The sequence below is a fragment of the Hemitrygon akajei genome, chromosome 20 (genome assembly GCF_048418815.1).
Source record: "Hemitrygon akajei chromosome 20, sHemAka1.3, whole genome shotgun sequence".
Lineage (NCBI taxonomy): Eukaryota > Metazoa > Chordata > Chondrichthyes > Myliobatiformes > Dasyatidae > Hemitrygon > Hemitrygon akajei.
In genome coordinates this window covers 11,330,405-11,349,599 of record NC_133143.1, presented here as the reverse complement: position 1 = coordinate 11,349,599, position 19,195 = coordinate 11,330,405, and the positions used below count along the sequence as shown (strand labels likewise).

General features: G+C 37.4%; 1 protein-coding gene across 4 annotated transcripts in view; it reads left to right on the top strand.

Moving 5' to 3' along the window:
- LOC140742214 (serine/threonine-protein kinase PRP4 homolog) overlaps positions 1–19,195 on the top strand; it is a 101,124-nt gene that overhangs the window by 59,906 nt on the left and 22,023 nt on the right. For all 4 annotated transcript variants that reach the window (XR_012102254.1, XR_012102252.1, XR_012102253.1 and 1 more), the window contains exons 8-9: positions 1,130–1,220; positions 18,027–18,174. Coding sequence is in view for 1 of the 4 variants with exons in the window: in XM_073073042.1 (XP_072929143.1) it covers positions 1,130–1,220; positions 18,027–18,174 (239 nt within the window). In the remaining 3 variants the exon portion in view is untranslated. The remainder of the gene's footprint in view (positions 1–1,129; positions 1,221–18,026; positions 18,175–19,195) is intronic.

Genomic DNA, 19,195 nt, shown 5'->3' with positions numbered 1-19,195 from the left:
AGTCGGTACCTCTATGTATTGCTGCAAAAAACTTATCCTGCACACATTTTACAAACTCCAAACCATCCAGCCCTTTTACAGAATGGGCTTCCTAGTCTATGTGTGGAAAATTAAAATCTCCCACAATCACAACCTTGTGCTTACTACAAATATCTGCTATCTCCCTACAAATTTTCTCCTCCAGTTCTCGCTCCCCATTAGGTGGTCTATAATACACCCCTATAAGTGTTACTACACCTTTCCCATTCCTCAATTCCACCCAAATAGCCTCCCTAGATGAACCCTCTAATCTATCCTGACAAAGCACCACTGTAATATTTTCTCGGACAAGCGATGCAACACCTCTTGCCCCTCCGACTCTGTCACACTTGAAGCAACGAAATCCAGGAATGTTTAGTTGCCAATCACACAACTCCTGCAACCATGTTTCACTAATAGCTACAACATCATATTTCCAGGTATCAATCCATGCTCTCTCATCCACCTTTCTTACAATGCTCCTAGCATTAAAATAGATGCATTTAAGAAACTCTCCACCTCTTCCTCTCTGTTTATCCCCAACGGTGAAAACAACTTTATTATCTTTTTCTTCCTTCTCCCCTACATCTTTCGTCTGAGCACTCCCCTTCTCTATCACCTGCCTATCCTCCCTCACACACTGTCTACTAGCTTTCTCTATTTGTGAACTAACCTCCTCTCTCCTAGTCTCTTCAAATTGATTCCCACCCCCACCCCCCAACCATTCTAGTTTAAAGTCTCCCCAGTAGCCTTAGCAAATCACCACTTGTAAAGAAAATACTAGCAGGGTAGTGAGATAAGGCTGGGTGACGTATAGCTCTGCCTCAGTTAAATGGCCTAGTACTTTGTTCTATCATTCCTAAAACAGCTGTCCCAGTGTAAGCATACTTTCTGGGTGCAATGACCCACACAGATCCATTGTTTTTAATTTTACCTGCCATTCCTTCTAGTTGGTGTTTTATGATAGTTTTGGAAAAACTACTGTAAAAGGTTAAGCAGTTAGTCTAAAACAACATTTTTGAAAAGGTATTGCAGAATGGCCAAATGTTATTTATTATAAGCAAGCCTAGTGAACAATATTTAGAAATCTGGTCTGTATATTTGTTTCCAGAGTGCTCATCTGAGAGCTGCTGGATTTGGAAAAGATTTCAAAGAAAATCCCAATCTCAGGGATAACTGGACTGATGCAGAAGGCTATTATAGTGAGTATTTGTATCTTTTAACCTATGTCCTTTAAATATCAAAGCGGCATGGGAGGGTTTGATAAAAAGGTGTATCATCAACTTCAGCCTCCATAATCAAGTTGGTTACTTCATCATTATTCTGTAGAACTGTTGGAGGGGTGTTACTAAGCTCTTCAAATACTATTTAACAGCAAGAGAATTCTTGTTCTTTGACCAGTATTTATCTCATAATTAACATAATGGAGTATTACCCATAGTATCAAATTACACTGAAGTTTCCTTGTGTCACAATCAAAGGCATTTAATTAATTGAAAGAAAGTCTTTAACTGCTTAGGGCTCTGGTGAGACCACACCTAGAATATTGCATGGTTTTGGACTCTGTATTTAAGGAGAGGCATATTAGAAGGCAATGTAGCATTGATAGTTAGGCTACGTCCACACTAGACTGGATAATTTTGAAAACGTCGGTTTCACGTAAGAGCGATAGGCATCCACGTCAAGCGTTTTTGAAAATACCTCTGTCCACATTAAAACGGGTATTTGGGTGAATCTCCTACTGTGCATGCGCAGGACACATCTACAGAAAACAAGCGACATGTTTGGGGTCGAATCTCACAGTGAAAGTGCACATTTGTGCAGTTACAGACTAGAAAAACTTAAAAAGAAATTGCTAAATGACAGACAGCTGTTGGCTCTCTCGCAGGAGAACTTAAATTAAAAAAAAACAAATACTGGAGTGTACGGAGGCAACCGACAGGGAATTCACGGACAGATTGACCTGGCTGACGACAAACATTGAAAAACTGACTAACGCTATTGCATTAATAAAGCACCTTGTTAAATGTATAAAACATGTCTGCATCACTGTTATCTTGTATTTCCATACAATGTTACATTAGGCTGTTACACATCTATTGTCAGAGAAATACTTGCATAAATAGGTAAACCACCTTCATACAAGCAAAGACAGAAAACGGGAAAGTGAGTATACTTATTTATTCAGTAAGTTATGGGTCAAAGTATTTGGTGAGTACATTTCTAATTCTTCTGGCTTCAGTCTCGTTGCTGTCTGTTCTGAAATTGTTAGGTTGTGTGGGGGTTGCGTAAAAGAAAACAATGAAATGCCGCCATCTGTTCTGGCACGTCATGACAGCGTTTCTAGAAATCTCCGGTTACCCTGTCCACACTACTCTTGCCCAAATGGCGTTTTCAAATTTACACACTCTGGAGGGCGTTTCAGAAAAGCTCCGTTTTTGGGGGAGGAAAACACGTTTTCAGTGTGGATGGAGGGTCAAAACCAAGAGAAAAGGCTTCGGTTACGGATTTATCCGGTCTAGCGTGGACGTAGCCTTAGATTTCTGGAATTAGCATGTCTTTAGAAAAGTACAAGTCATCTTATTGAGGCAGTTGATTGTGATGGGATTTGACAGGGTAGAACTAATCTTTAAAATGCTGTAGGCCACTTGAATGAGAAGAATGAAGATCAGGTGGATTCTCTTTGAGAGGGTTGTAAATTGCCAGAATTTCACACTTCAGAGGCCAGTGTGGTTGAGGGTGGGGGTGACTAGAGAGGAATTGAGGGTTATGAGAACTGTGTTTGCAGATACCAAACTCAGATTAGGCATGATCATATTAAATGGAAGAGCAAGCATGAAAGGTCTTCTGTTGTACTTATTTATGTTCCTTCTGTAAATTTTATTTGATTATTAAATGGACATGACGCCAGAGGAACAGAGAAGATTAGAAATTGATGGAGTGAAAACTCCTTTCAACGATTAACTTCAAACAGTGACTTTCTTCACTCCATCAATTTCTAATTTTCTCTGTTCCTCTGGCGTCATGTCCATTTAATTGTGAACATAGAACAGTACTTTAAAAACAGGCCCTTCCACCATATTGCAGTGACCATGATGCTAATCTTAAAGTCTGTGTTCCCTGGCTGTTCATCTGTTTGCTTAAATTCCTCTGTTCTCTTGTAACTGCTTCTACCAACTCATCTGGTAGCATGTTTCAGGTACGTGCCCCCACGTTTCAGGTATGTAAATCAAAAAAACTCTTTTCCTTACAAATCTCCTTTAATCTTACTCCCTCCTTAATCCTTTGCCTTCTTCTATTTGATATTTCCAGCAATGGGAAAAGACTTTGACTAATCACCAATCTATGCCTCTCATAATTTTATGTACTATCATTTACCTCTCAGCCACTGACACTCCATGGGAAACAAACCAAGTTTGTCCAACCTCTCCTTATACCTATGTATATTCTTCAATCCAGGCAATGTCCTCTCCAAACTCTTCTACGCTCTCTTTCCTGATATGTGACCAGAAGTGTGAACAATGCTCAGTGACACAAGCAAAGTTTTTGACAGCTGCTACATGATTAGCCAGCTTTTATACTCAGATCCCTGACCAGTAAAGACATGCATGCTGAACGTGTTCTTTACCACCATGTCCACATGTGCTGCCATCTTCAGGGGTCTGTGAACTAGCACCCCAAGATTCCTCTGAGCTCCTAAGGGTCCTGTCATTTACTGTACACTTCCTCTTGCTTTTGACCTTTCAGACTGTATCACTTTACACTTGTCAGGATAAAACTCCCATCTGGCATTTCTCTGCCCAAATTTTCAGCTGGTCTATATCCTTTTTTTATTAGTTTTTTTATACATTTTCTACATCGCTACAGATTAAAAAAAACCCCAGATCGAAATGAAGAACATTAATACAGTGCAAAAATAAACATGCAATAATAATATAATACAAAAGAAGATAATTGAGAAAGCACCCAAATTGAAGATATGTAAAATTAGTATCCTCCCCAAGCCCCGCAACAAAAAAGAACTCCAGACCAACCACAACACAATCTAGAGAGTATACATCAGGACATTCAAACCCCCAAAACTGTAAATACACTTAGCAACAGAAGATATTAATGCCTACTACCAACAAAAAAGGAGCTGAAAGCAAGGGACTGAAAAAAAAACCTTAGTTAAGAGGAAGGTTATGAAAATACTCAATAAAAGGTCCCCAGACCTTATGGAACTTTGTATCCGAATTAAGAACTGAATAATGAATTTTTTCAAGGTCTAAGCAGGACATAATATCATTAAGCCATTGAGCATGCGTGGGCGGGGCAACATCCCTCCATCTAAGGAGGATTAAACGTCTAGCCAGGAGAGAAGCAAAAGATAATATTCGACACTTAGTCGAACTCAGACGTAAATCTGTCTCACCCAAAAAACCGAACAAAGCAATTAAAGGGTTAGGTTCTGGGTGGTGATTCAGAATGCAAGATAACGTTATGAAGACGTCTTTCCAAAATTTCTCCAAGCTAGGACAAAACCAGTACATATGAATGAGAGAGGCCTCGCCCCTTTTGCATTTATCACAGAGAGGACTAATGTTAGGGTAAAATCGGGATAGTTTAGATTTAGACATATGGGCTCTATGAACAATCTTAAACTGTAAAAGGCAATGGCGAGCACAAAGAGAGGTTGAATTAACGGATTTGAGAATCGAATCCCAAGTCTCATCAGATAAGGAGATATTTAAATCATGCTCCCAAGCCATTCTAATTTTATCCACAGGGGCACGCCGTAAAGATGCTAATTTATCACGAATAAATGATATTAAACCTTTAACCTAGTGGATTAATAGAAAGAAATAAATCCATAACATTTTTCTCAGGCATTTCAGGGAAGTTAGGAATTAAAGGATTAATAAAGTGTCTAATTTGGAGATATCTAAAAAAATGAGCATGGGGCAGATTGAACTTAGCAGAGAGCTGTTGAAAAGATGCGAAGCGATTATCAATAAAAAGATCTTCAAAATGTCTAATGCCCTTCCTATACCAATCATGGAATGCTGAATCATACGTAGTAGGTAAAAAAAGGTGATTATGTAAGATAGGGCTAGAAAAGGAAAAACCATGGAAACCATAAAACTTCCTAAACTGAGCCCATATACGCAAAGTGTGTCTAACAAGAGGATTAACAATTAATCTGGACAAACTACTAGGGAGTACAGAGCCAAGAAGTGCAGAGATAGATAAATCTTTAGTGGAACTCAACTGCATTGCCACCCAATTAGGGCACTTGGGTTGGCCATGGAAAAAAGACCAAAAGGTAGCACAACATATATTGGCTGCCCAATAATATAAACAAAAGTTAGGTAAAGCCATGCCACCCTCTTTTTTAGATTTTTGGAGATAAACTTCATTAATTCTAGAGCACTTACTCTTCCACAGATATGACAAAATAATAGAGTCTAAGGAATCAAAAAAAGATTTAGGAATAAAAATTGGGATTGATTGAAATAAATATAAAAGTTTAGGGAGAACATACATTTTAACAACATTGATACGACCTACCAAAGACATAGATAGAGGTGACCATTGTAACAGACTCTGTTTTATAGTATATGAAAGATTGGCAAAATTTTCACGAAAGAGATCTTTAAACTTCCTTGTGACTGTAATCCCAAGATAAGTAAATTGATTATGAACTACTTTAAAAGGGAGATCACGAAATGTTAATTCTTGTGCTTCTTTATTAATTGGGAAAAGTTCGCTCTTATGTAAATTAAGTTTATGGCCAGAGAACTGGCTAAACTGATCAAGAAGTGAAAACATTGGAAGTAAGGATGTAGACGGATTTGAAAGAAAAAGTAGTAAGTCATCAGCATAAAGAGAAACTCTATGCTCAACACCCCCTCTCCAAATCCCGGTCAATTCAGGACAATTTCGAAATGCTATCGCCAGAGGTTCTATAGCCAAATCAAAGAGAAAGGGACTTAAAGGGCATCCCTGGCGGGTGCCACGTTTGAGGTTAAATAACTGGGATTTCTGATAATTAGTCAAAACAGAGGCAGTAGGACACAAATACAGCAATTTGATCCAAGAGATAAAACTTTGACCGAAGTCAAATTTTTCTAAAACTGCAAAAAGGTAGTTCCACTCTATATGATCAAATGCTTTCTCCGCATCGAGGGAAATAACACATTCAGGAATCCCAGTTGGAGGTGAATATAAAATGTTAAATAAACGCCGAATGTTAAAAAAAGGAAGACGATTTTTAATAAAACCAGTTTGATCATCAGAAATAATAGAAGGGATAACAGTTTCTAATCTATAAGCCAAAACTTTGGCCAAGATTTTAACATCAACATTGAGCAAAGAAATCGGCCTATACGAGGAACACTCTGTTGGGTCCTTACCCTTTTTTAATAAAAGAATAATAGATGCCTCATTAAAAGAGGGTGGCAATTTACCGTAATTAAACGAGTCAGATAATACTGAGAATAACTGAGGGGAAAGAAGTGAAGAGAATGATTTATAAAATTCTACGGGGAACCCATCAGGTCCAGGAGATTTCCCTGAAGACAATGCAGAAATTGCAAAAGGTATTTCCTCTGATGAAATAGGCGCATTAAGTTTGGCTTTAAAATCAGATGAAAGCGAAGGAATATTCAGATTATTTAAAAAGTGATCAACAGAGATATTGTCATTCAAAGATTCAGAGGAATAAAGTCGAGAATAGAAATTTTTAAATGCGTCATTGATTTCTAAGTGATCCGATGTAAAGTCTCCATTCTCCTTCTGGATCTTTGTAATATGTTGTTTGGCTTTGGAACGTCTCAGCTGATTGGCTAGAAATTTACCAGATTTGTCACCATGAATATAGAAGCGACTCTTACTTTCAAGAAGTTGGCGTTCGACAGGTTGAGTGGACAGAAGATTAAATTTAGTTTGAAGTTCTACACGCTTCTTGTATAATTCAGGATTCTTAGTTTGAGCATACAGTTGATCCAATTCTTTAATCTGATTAATGAGGTCTAATCGATCTGCACAGGACTTTCTATTAAGATTTGCTGTATAGGAGATTATTTGACCCCTCAAATGTGCTTTCATGGCATCCCAGACAATCTGGGATGACATTTCAGATGATGTATTGGTGTTAAAATAAAAGGTTATCTGATCCTTAATAAATTTTAGAAAATCATCATCCGATAATAAAGTCGAGTCAAAACGCCAGTGTTTATTCCTCTGAGGGAGACCAGGAAAATTTAAAGACAAAGTAATTGGGGCATGGTCAGAAATCAGTATACTCTGATAGTCACAAGAATAGACAAATGGAATAAGTTGATTATCGAGTAAAAAGTAGTCAATTCTAGTAAAGGTATGGTGAACATGTGAAAAAAAAGAGTAGTCTCTCTCAGTGGGATGAAGGAAAGGCCATATATCAGAGATACCATAATTAGAGAGAAAAGAGTGAATGGCTAAGGCAGATTTAGTAAGTAGTCTAGTAACAGGACAATCGATCCAAATTAGGATCTAACCAACAATTGAAATCGCCACCCAGTATAAGAGAGTATGAGTTTAAATCTGGTAGCGAGGAGAAAAAAACGTTCAAAAAAATTAACATCATCAAAATTGGGAGCATACAGGTTTGCTAGTACAACTTTAGTATTGTATAATTTACCAGAAACAATAATAAAATGGCCATTTGTATCAGATATCTTATTATGGAGTTCAAAAGGAATATTTGAATTAATAAGGATGGAGACCCCCCCTAGCTTTGGCAGCAAAGGATGAATGAAAATGCTGACCCGCCCACTTTGACAGAAGCCGAGAATTATCAAAACTACGAATATGAGTTTCTTGAAGGAAAGCAATGTCAGCTTTGAGTTGTTTAATATGCGAGAAGATCTTCCTTCTTTTAACAGGATGATTCAATCCCTTTACATTCCAGCTCACAAATTTAAGTGAATTAACCATTATCAATTGTTAGTGCGTAGAAGGTAGCAGGCATATAAAAAAATCAAGCAGTGCAATAACAGTCTGGGAGCAAAAATGTAAACATAGATCCGTAGAATCAAAACAGAGACATGTCCTGAATAACAAAGGAAAACAAAAGAAACAGTGAGTAGTGTTGGAACTGGAGAACCCCCCCCCTCGCAACCCAAAATTAGACGGCTACCTAAAAAAGCAGCTAGCTCTACCAAAAACATTAACCCAAGTATGACTTCCAGTTCTGCGTCGTTAACAAAAGTTCCGTATAAATAATATAGCAAATAATAACTAATTTATGCACTAGAAAACAGAATTATAAATAGGAACAACTTCAACAGAAGTATAAAACTTAATACAAAGAAAATCAGAAGAAAACTAAAACTAACCTACCCGCGAAAAATTATAAAAGATTAAAAGAAAAAAAAAAGGGAGGGAGAAAAGGGGGAAATTATAAAATTCAAAGAGAGTCCTTATCAACCATTTACAGAAAAAAAAGCAAAACTTAAACTATGAGTCAGCCAACAGGGAGGCCTTCAATAAAAACTCCAAACCTCCAAAACAAGTTAAAGACAATTGTAGTTCTCTACAGATAAGGTTATACAAAAATAAAATAGATTACACAGGTAAAATCTAAAAGTTCGCAGGGAAACATTAAACTTAAATTATCTATTTAGAAAAAACGCACCAAGTCCAGGGAGAGATTGACTACAGCCCTTAGAGTTTCAATAGATAATGACTGAATTATTCAAGTAAAGTCTGAGTTCGGAAAAGATAGTTTTACTTCGAGAAGTACTTATCAACCATTTTAGAAGGTCAGGCCGGTTCCGAAGAAGATGAGTTGGCTGGGAGATTTCCAACAAACGCCTCAGCCTCCTTCACTGATTTAAACCACTTATAATCTCCAGTAGTAAGCGTAATTCGAAGATCGGCTGGGTTTCGAAGAGAGGGTCTGAATCCGTGATCAAAAAGCACTTTCATTACACCTTTAAACTCAGCACGCATCTTCAGAACCTGGGGGGCAAAATCCTCCACAAAACGAATGACCGTATTTTGAAAGGCAAAAGTACCTCTGCGGCGTGCCTCCATCATCAAACGGTTTTTCACCTGGTATTGAAGAAAGCATAAAATAATCGGAATTGCTCGAGGAACATAGATCCTGTGTGCCCTTTCAAGCTGAGGTGGAGTCGGAAAAAATTCTTTCCCGAAAATCTCACAAAGAAACTTGGAAAAAAATTCAACGGGAGAGCCCTTTTCAGTGGCCGCTGGCAAACCAAGAATTCGTAGATTGCAACGTCTGCTCCAATTTTCAAATCCACCATTTTGGAAAAAAGTTTACTATTCTTCTCCTCTAGGTTGGAGCAGAGAGTTTCAAGATATTGAACACGGCGTTTTAAATCTTCAGAAGTTACGTCAATGCGAGATAAATGTTCAGCATGATCATCCACTCTAGCATTAATCTGATCCAGTTTGACATTCAGCTGGTTGAAAGAAGTTCTAAATTCAGTTCTAAAGTCCATTAAAGTATCTTGTCGATGTTGTTCCAGAACAGCGAGAATGTCAGCCGGCAAAGCTGTAGAAGTTTCCTTTTTCCCGGTTTTAGTACTTTTGGTAGCCATTATAAGATAGATGTGTTCGCAGGGCAGGTAGGAGAGAACTAATAAAATACCTAACTAAGGTTTAAGAAGGGAGACACATAGTGCAAAGGTAAGAAGAATAACGGAGCAAAAGTTCGGAGCAACTAAACAATCGCCATCTTACCGGAAGTCTAGCTGGTCTATATCCTGCTGTATTCTTTAACACTTTCCTCCCTATCCATAACTCCACTAATTTTTGTGTCATCTGCAAATTTATTGCTCAGAGCCATTTACATTTTCACCCATATTATAAATAACAGAGATCCCACACTGATCTTGCAGAACACCACTGGTTGTACAGAGCTGCAGTTAGAAAAACACTCCTTCCACTACCTTTGGATCCAATTTAAACAACTCATTGTGGATCCCATGTGACTTAGTTCTGACTGGCCTACCATTTGTCAAATGCTTTACTGAAGTTCATGTAGAGAACACCCTACCCTTAAGTCATCTTTGCCACTTGCTCAAAAACTCAAATTTGTGAGTCTTGACTTCCCTGCATGCTGACTATCCCTAACAAGCTCATGGTTTTCTAAATGCAAACAAATCTTAAGAATCTTCTCCAGTAATTTCTCTATCATAGATGCAGGGTTCATTGATATATAGTTTTCTGATTTATTCCTGTTGCCCTCCTTAGGCAAAGTAACAACTTGGTTATACTTGCTTTCTAGCATCTTGCCTGAGTTAAAGATTTCTGTCAGGGCCCAACAATTTCCCCTGCTTTCCTCAGTATCCTAGCTTAGACCCTATCAAGCCCTGGTGACATAACTATGTTAATGTTTTTCTTACATCTAATACCACCTCATCCTTAAAATAGACAAGACATAGAATATCAGTTTATCCCTCCATGACTTCACCATCATCCATGTCCTTGATGAATACCAATGTGTACTAATCATTAAGGATCCCAGCCACTTGCTCTGAAGTAACATATAAATATCCTTTTCAGGCCTTCTTATTCCCTGATTAAGTTTTTTTTTCTGTTTGATTTATATTCCTTAAGGACTTTGTCTGATTTCAGCTTCCTAGCGTTTACATGCTTTAAAAAAAAAATTAATTGTATTTGTAATATCTCTTGTAATCCAAGGTTCCTGAACCTTTGCCTTTCATGTTGGTCCTGAACTTTTATCAGCTGGCCTTCAGAAGTCTTTCATGTCAGATGTGGGTTTCCAATCTACTTTTTCAATTTCCTGTCTAATATTATAATTAGCCTTCCCCCAATTTAGCAGAAAAGTGAAGCAGGAAAATCACTCAGTTCTGGGACTCACTTTAGGCAAAGATAAGTTTGTTTTATTCTGTATCTGAGCAGAACATTAAATTTTGTAGATGCCACGTATTCTGTTACTAGTACTGTCCTTGTTGAAGAACAGTGCAACACACTGGAATGACAGGCAGCAGCTGTGGAGTAGAAGACAGTCAAAGTTTTGGGTGAAACCCTTCATCAAGACTGGAAAGGAAGGTGGGGAATGGGAAGGAGTAAGGATGGAGGGGGACCTCAGAGCAGATACCTTTTAGATCTTCAAGAACTGAACAGGGCATGTTCAATTTCTGTCCCCTGCAATTGCCAATGAATTTCAGAAATTGTTCTGAAATTCTAACTATCCTTTAAGCTAAACAGCTGGCTGAATTTGACACTCCTGCATTTGAGATTTTGCCTCTCTAGTTTTGTTTCTGCAGTATAGTTGATGTGGGTCCATTTCTGTAGCTTATGGAAATGCTCATCTTTAAATAGCTTTTCCATTTTAAGGATGTATACAATGGTCAGAAAGTTTCCTGTGAACAAATTAACATCTTTCTGGATTTATTTGACTTAATAGATGTAATAGAGGAGCAGCAGTATTAATAGTTTTTCACTGGGACGATGGGTGGGGAGGGTGAGAGAAGTTGCTCCAAGCTATTATTTATCTTATTATTTCCTCTTCCCATATTCAGCTCTGCAAGTCAAACACCAATTCTAGCCAGAGGTGGGAGGAGGGGAAATAGTGAACTTTCAGACATCTGCCAGTACTGCTGGCCTTCAGGAGGCATACAAGAAGAGTCCATGGTGATTTTTCTCTGGCACAAAACCAAATTTGTTCATGATGATGAGCATTGAACCTCAGAAGTTCTATGATTCTCTATTGCAAGTGCTTTTGAGGAAATGGAATAGATTTATAGATCTCTGATTAAACTTAGACTTCACTAGTTACATCAGTAAGCTGTATTATAAAAGGCTGCAATATCTGGTTTAATGAACCTATGTGGGATTACCACTTGAATGTGATAAAATGTTTGGATTTGGTACCTTAACAAATAGCAAAAGTTTATATTTGATACACTACATAATTTACTCTGGATCTAACACTGCACATTAAAGTTGCTTCTGAAAAGGGGGAAAAATTAAGTCTAGGAATTACTTACCTGGGAAACATGGCGACAGTGGACAAAATAGGAGAGAAGATGTTGGTAGACTAACTACACGACAAGTAATTCTAATATTCGGCAGAACTTTGGATTAGGATTCCAGTGATGTCATCGTCCAGAATGGCAGCTTAAGTAAATACCTCCTCTGGAAAGACCCATATTTTGCCCCATTAATCCATCAAATATAAGATCTTTCGAAGATATCTGAATTGGTAAGGGGAGCAAGAATGGGGAAAAAGAATGGAGATTAAAAAAAGCATCACTGCAGCACCTGTAGACAAGAGGGGTGCAGTGAGCGGCTCTCCTACCTGAACGCGTGGTAGCGAGGCTGACGATGGGCCTTGTTCAGGCAAAGCGGCAAATATGATAAGAATTCTGGAAGAGATATGGGAATTCCAAAAATATATAAAACAGCAACTAAATGATATCAAGTCAGAGCTCGCCAACGTTAATCAAAAAAATAGCAGTGGCAGAGACGCAAATTGAGATGGTGGAAGATCGCATGCAAAACGTGGAACAGATACTAAGTAAGACGATAAAAATATTAAATCAATAAGAAAGTAAACTGCTTGACCAGGAGGGAAGATCACGGTGGAAAAATATCAGGATATACAATGTTCCCGAAGGAGCGAAGGGCTTGTCTATGATGGGGTTTGTACGAAAGTTGCTGCGGGACACACCAGAGATTCCTTCAACTATGGAGCTTGAAATTGAGGGTGCATAGTGCGCTTGCCCCACGGCCTACTAGAGATAGAGAAGATAAGCCACGCTCAATAGTAATTAGATTCCATCGATACAATACCAAGGTGGAGATTCTACGAAGGGCCTGGGTTAAGAAGAGGGTGTTTTTGGATGGGAAGTTAACATATTTCGATCAAGATTACCTCCTGGCGTTCCTGCAGAAACATAAAGAATACTCTGCAGTAAAACGAATATTACAGCAAGGAAGTATTAGATTCCAGACTCCGTACCCTGCTAAACTGCGAGTGTTTTATGAAGATGGGATCCAACTGAATCAGACAGTGGAAGAGGCGACTACAGACATGAAGGCGTGATCAAACCGAGGGAAAGCCTGGCTGAGCAGATATCCCGCTCTGCTTGGGAAATAGTAAGAGAGTCGAGAAAGCAGGGGACGGGAGGAGGGCGAGAGAAGTATATCAGGAAGAGACTGAGTTTTCTGAAGACAGCCGTCACCCCCTCCAGAAGAGCCATATGGTTTGGTTAACTTTAAAAGTGTTGAGAAGCTAAACAGAAGCAAAAATAGACGGTGATATACCTATCTCGAGAAATACTTATTATGATGTGGATTTTATATTACTCAATTATTTTTTTATTCCTTTTTCCCCACCAAAATGGGGGCCTTCAACTCACAGGAAGGAGGGACTATCCCCCACAGTTAGACATTTTCTCTAGCTCAACCCAGGGTCATCTACTAGAGACCTCAGCCTTGGAATCACACCTTCATTGCCTTTTTTTATTATTCACATTTCTTGGTTCTTATTTGTTCAGGGAGTAGATGGATTAAGTTTTATTCTGCTAATTTCAATTATATATTGACAGATAATACACATAATACACGAAGTAAAATTCATTTCTTTTAATGTCAATGGGCTGTTAAATCCAATCAAGCGCAGTAGAATTCTATCCAAAATGGAAAAAAAACAAGCCCATGTAGTATATTTACAGGAAACTCACTTAAGTGATAATGAGCATGGAAAACTAAAGAGAATGGGCTTCACTAATTTGTTTTGCTCCTCATATAAATCAGGACATAGGAGAGGAGTTGCTATTCTTATCTCAAGCTAAATTTTGAAAAGTATTCAAAATGGGAGATAAGGAGGGCAGATATATTCTGATAAGGGGGAATATAGACAGAAATTCAGTTACTCTATTGAATATATACACCCCCCCCCAGAAATGATATTAGTTTCTTTCAGAAAATTACTAATATTATAGTAACAAACAGAAGGTCTCCTGATATGTGGGGGAGACTTAAATTTACAATTACAACGAAACTCAGATTCTTCCAATAGAAAAACCTATGAAACAAAATCTTTACATAAGAAAGTTAACATTCTTTTTGAGGATGTTGGTTTAATTGATATATGGAGGGGCCTTTTCCCCAACAGAAGGGATTACACTCATTATTCTGTATATACAAGAATAGACTTTTTCATAACATTTGGAAAAGACAAAGACAAAATAAACATATGTGGAATTGGGACAATAGATGTAAATGATCATGCACCTATATATTTATCTGTTGATTTTGACCTAAAACCAAAGAATAGTATTTGGAAAATAAATTCAAGTCTACTCAATGATCCCTACTTTAAGAAACAAATTTTTAAAAAATTGGTCTTTACTTAGATAGAATTCAATGATAATGGAGAGGTTTCACCTTCCATTTTATGGGATACTCTGAAGGCTGTTTTAAGAGGGAAAATTAAAGCGATATCTTGATTTCAGAAAAAAATAAGGAATAAAACATTAGAGGAATTACAAAATAGGCTGAAGGAACTAGGAAAAAAACTAATTGAATTTGTATACAAGGTATACAGGATATTAAGAGGAATAGATAGAGTGGACAGCCAGTGCCTCTTCCCCAGGGCACCACTGCTCAATACAAGAGGACATGGCTTTAAGGTAAGGGGTGGAAAGTTCAAGGGGGATATTAGAGGAAGGGTTTTTACTCACAGTGGTTGGTGTGTGGACAGTGGTGGAGGCAGATACACAAGTGAAATTTAAGAGATTACTAGACAGATATATGGAGGAATTTAAGGTGGAGGGTTATATGGGAGGCAGGGTTTAAGGGTCGGCACAACATTGTGAGCCGAACGGCCTGTACTCTGCTGTACTAGTCTATGTTCTAATTTGGCACGGGATACATTAGAGGAAATTTTAAAAATTAGGAATTAAATTAATAGTTTGGCTACGCAAGAGATCAGGAAAAATTTAATGTTTCTGAAACAGAGACATTATGAAAATGGATCTAAGTCTATGAAAATACTGATGTGGAAACTGAAAAACAAATAGTAGAAAATACAATTCATAGAATTAGGAATCCAAGAACAAAAATTATAAAAAGAAATAAACTAAGTGAAATTCAAGAAGCTTTTGAAGTGTTTTACAAAACTCTATATTCCAAAGTTCCAGGGGGGATGCATAATCCAAATTGAATTCTCTAGAGTTACCCACTTTAAGTGAAGAACAAAATAGAATGATGACTGCTGACATAACTGAAGTTGAATTAAAAGCTGTAGTAGGCTTAAATTAAGCAAGTCACCAGGATCAGATGGGTATACGGCAGAGTGGTAAAAAGAATTTAAAAATACTCCGCACACTGAACTGGGCTCTAAAAAAAAGGCACAAGTGCCACCCAGCTGGAAGGAAGCGATGATCTCAGCTATACCGAAAGAAGGCAAGGATAAAATGGAATGCGGGTCATTTAGACCAATATCTGTTCTTAATGTAGATTATAAATTATTTACCTCCATCATGGCCAAACGATTAGAGGAGTTTCTACCCATACTGATATGTAACAATCAGACAGGTTTTATACAACAACGCCAAACACAAGACAATATACGAAGGACACTTCATGTTATGGATCATATGCAAATAAATAAAATCGAAGCAATAGTGATAAGTGTGGATGCTGATAAAGCATTTGATTTGGTTAATTGGAATTTTCTTTACAGAGTTTTACATAGATTTGGTTTCCATGACAATTATTAAAACTATACAGGCACTATATGACAACCCTACTGCTAGGATTAAAATCAATGGATATTTATCAAATAGTCTTACCCTGGAAAGGGGCACGAGACAGGGTTGTGCATGGTCACCGCTACTCTGCGTTATATCTGGAACCATTAGCTCAATACATCAGACAAAATGAAGATATCAGGGGAATTACTATTAAAGGGGCAGAGCATATGTTATGCGGATGACATTTTGATCTATCTAGGGCAACCAACATACTCTACCTAAATTGATGCAATCCTTTGAACAATATGGTCAATTATCAGGATATAAGATCAACATAGATAAAACCCAATTACTTTCATATAACTATAGCCCACCAAGAAAAATTGAAAAGTAGATATCCTTGGGCATGGCAAACCGAGTCTTTCAAATATTTGGGCATCATTCTGTCAAAAGATTTGGCAAAAACTATCAGAATGTAATTATCAGCCTATATATAAAAAAATTAAGGAAGATATAACAAGATGGAACCCAATTCCTTTTTTTAGTCTCAGTTCAAGGACTGAATCTATTAAAATGAATATCCTGCCCAGACTATTATATCTCTTTCAAACTCTACCAATAGAGATGAACCAAAATCAATTCAATGAATAGAACAAAATGTTATCAAGATATATTTGACGAGGTAAAAGGCCTAGAGTTCGTCTCAAAACTTTGCAATTAGCCAAGGAAACGGGGGGATGGGGCCTACCTTCTCTTAAAGATTATTATTTTGCTGCACAGTTGAGAGCTGTGATATGTTGGTGCAACCCATCATATGACGCTCAATGGAAAAACATTGAGGAGGGGATACTTCCCATCCCCATACAGTCAATTTTGGCTGATAACAACCTACAAAGGTACATAAATACTGGTGATAACCCATAGGTGAAATGGACTCTTAAAATATGGAAAACTATTATAAAAGAAAATAAACTAGAGGGAGATATTGCAATTCTTAAATGGTGTGCATATGACTCGGATCTTGCGCCGAATAAACTGAATGCTAGATTTAAGGACTGGACAGCTAAAGGAATAACAGTTCTTTGCAATATAATGAAAGAAGGAACACTGTTCAGTTTTGAAATGCTTAAAGAGAAACACTTTTTAGAAAAACAAGACTTTTATCGGTATTTAAAGATGCAACAGTATGTTAATAGGACAGTTAAAAATGTAACCAAGGCAAGTGCATGTTTGACAGAGCTATTTAGAAAAGCATATAATTCAGATAACGGTAGTAGAATCATTTCAAACGTGTATAACGGTTTGTCAAATCTTAAAACACTTCATACATTAATACAAAATGGGAGAAGGAAGGAGGGATAATTATATCTGAGGAAGAATGGACTATATAATATGGAGGTATCAGTGGAAGTGTAGCAGTTCACAGAAATGGAGGGAGTTCGGATGGGAAAACTTGATAAGATATTTTATTACACCCTCTCAGAAATCCCATTATGCTCCCTGTTTGCTGGAGAAATTGTGGAAATCAAAATGCAAACAATTATCATATTTTCTGGGAATGCCCCATTATCAAAGACTATTGGAGTGGGATACACAATGCCCTACAAGACATCTTTAAATGTGAAATACCCTCAGAAAGTAAGACCATATATTTTGGGTGTATACCTCAAGAATGGTTGAAAAGAGATAAATATTTAATGAATATATTGCTGGTGGCTGGTAAAAAGACTCTTACTAGGAAATGGTTATCACAGGAGAGCCCAACTTTAAATGCATGGATGGAAATTACAATGTTCATTTACAAAATGGAGAAGATAACAGCATCTGTTAATCATAAGTTGGAACAATTTGATTCATACAGGGAAAAATGGTTTAACTACATAGCACCTCATAAGCCTGATTTTATCCTCACAAATCAATAAATGTGTTTAAAAAAAAATCACTCCCTGCTTGTACATATTTTTCTCCTTTTGCTTGTTCTTTCTTTCCTCTCTTTTATATAAGTATATACCTCAGATAAATATGTTGAGATTTGTGGCATATATGACTATATGATAGAAATGTACAATATCTGAAATACATCTTATGGAAATGTTTGTTTGATGATGAACTTCAATAAAAAATGAATTACAAAAAAAGTGAACTTTGGATTCGATGATAGGAATATTATAGACCACTGAATTTGATAATTATAAATATTCTCTGGTCATCTGAGGAAAGATTCTCTTGCTTTACTTTCATGCAACTATTTATGTTATAGCCATTGTAATTGTTGATTTATTTTTTCAGGAGTAAATATCGGGGAAGTTCTGGATAAGCGTTACAGTGTATACGGTTACACTGGTCAAGGAGTTTTCAGTAATGTTGTACGTGCCAGAGATATGGCAAGAGCTAGCCAGGAGGTGGCAGTCAAAATCATCAGGAACAACGAGCTCATGTAAGTCAACTGCAGGCTAAAGCTGGGCTGTCCTAAGATTCTAATCAGCTCATTCCATTACATCAAGTATGATTTGTTTAATTATCACAATGTAAAAGCACCAAGAGTAGACCAGAGGCAGTGTTGAAAGTGCTATTGCCCCAAGTTTCCTTTTACATACAATAGGAGTTATATGAAGTCTGCAACTGCCCTATGGCAATCAGCTTTGCAGAGTAAGGTGGATCCTTGGATCTTCTAGTGGCTTCACAAGACCTGCAGACTATAATGGTGGGTAATATTGGGACACAGTATATGCTGCTAATAGAATTCATTTCCATCACAGTTTTTAAAGTTGGACTATAATTTCATTTATAACATGTTCGTTGTTTGCGTGTGGTTCATAGAAACTGGTGCTGCAAAAGATAACTGGTTCATATGTTAGGATATCAACATCGCTGGGAAAACAAATATTTAATGCCCATTACTAACTGTGTTTGAGAAGTTGGTGGTGAGCCACTACTTGGAACTATTGCACTTTCTGGTGAATATATTCTGATTATTAGATAGGATTATTTTCCATGTGGGTGTCATGTGTGACCGACAGGTGTGTCTGTTCCCAGTACCTGCTGCCTTTGTCCTTTTTAGAGTAGTAGATTTTTTGTGGTTTGGCAGTGTTATTTAAAAACAAAGTGGTACATTGCTGCCATGCAACTTGTTGATTGCATTGACTAGATTAACAGTGATAGGAAAAAGGTAGACTGGTGGTATTCAAATAGCCTACCTTATTCTGGTTAGCCATGAGCTCTTGTTCTATTGGATACAAGAAATTGAACTTCATTCCTTTCTGCTATTAGCATGTATGAATTATTTGATTAGAGTTTCTTGTGGCCACAGCAGTTTTGTGGCTTGAATTATAAGGCCCAATAGACTGATTTCCCCTTCAAGTAAAGGAAGCTGAGGGTACCCTTAGAAGTTTATAAAAATTTGAGGGATAATTTGATTAGTCAGTCTTATTGCCAGTATAGGAGAATCTAAAATTAGC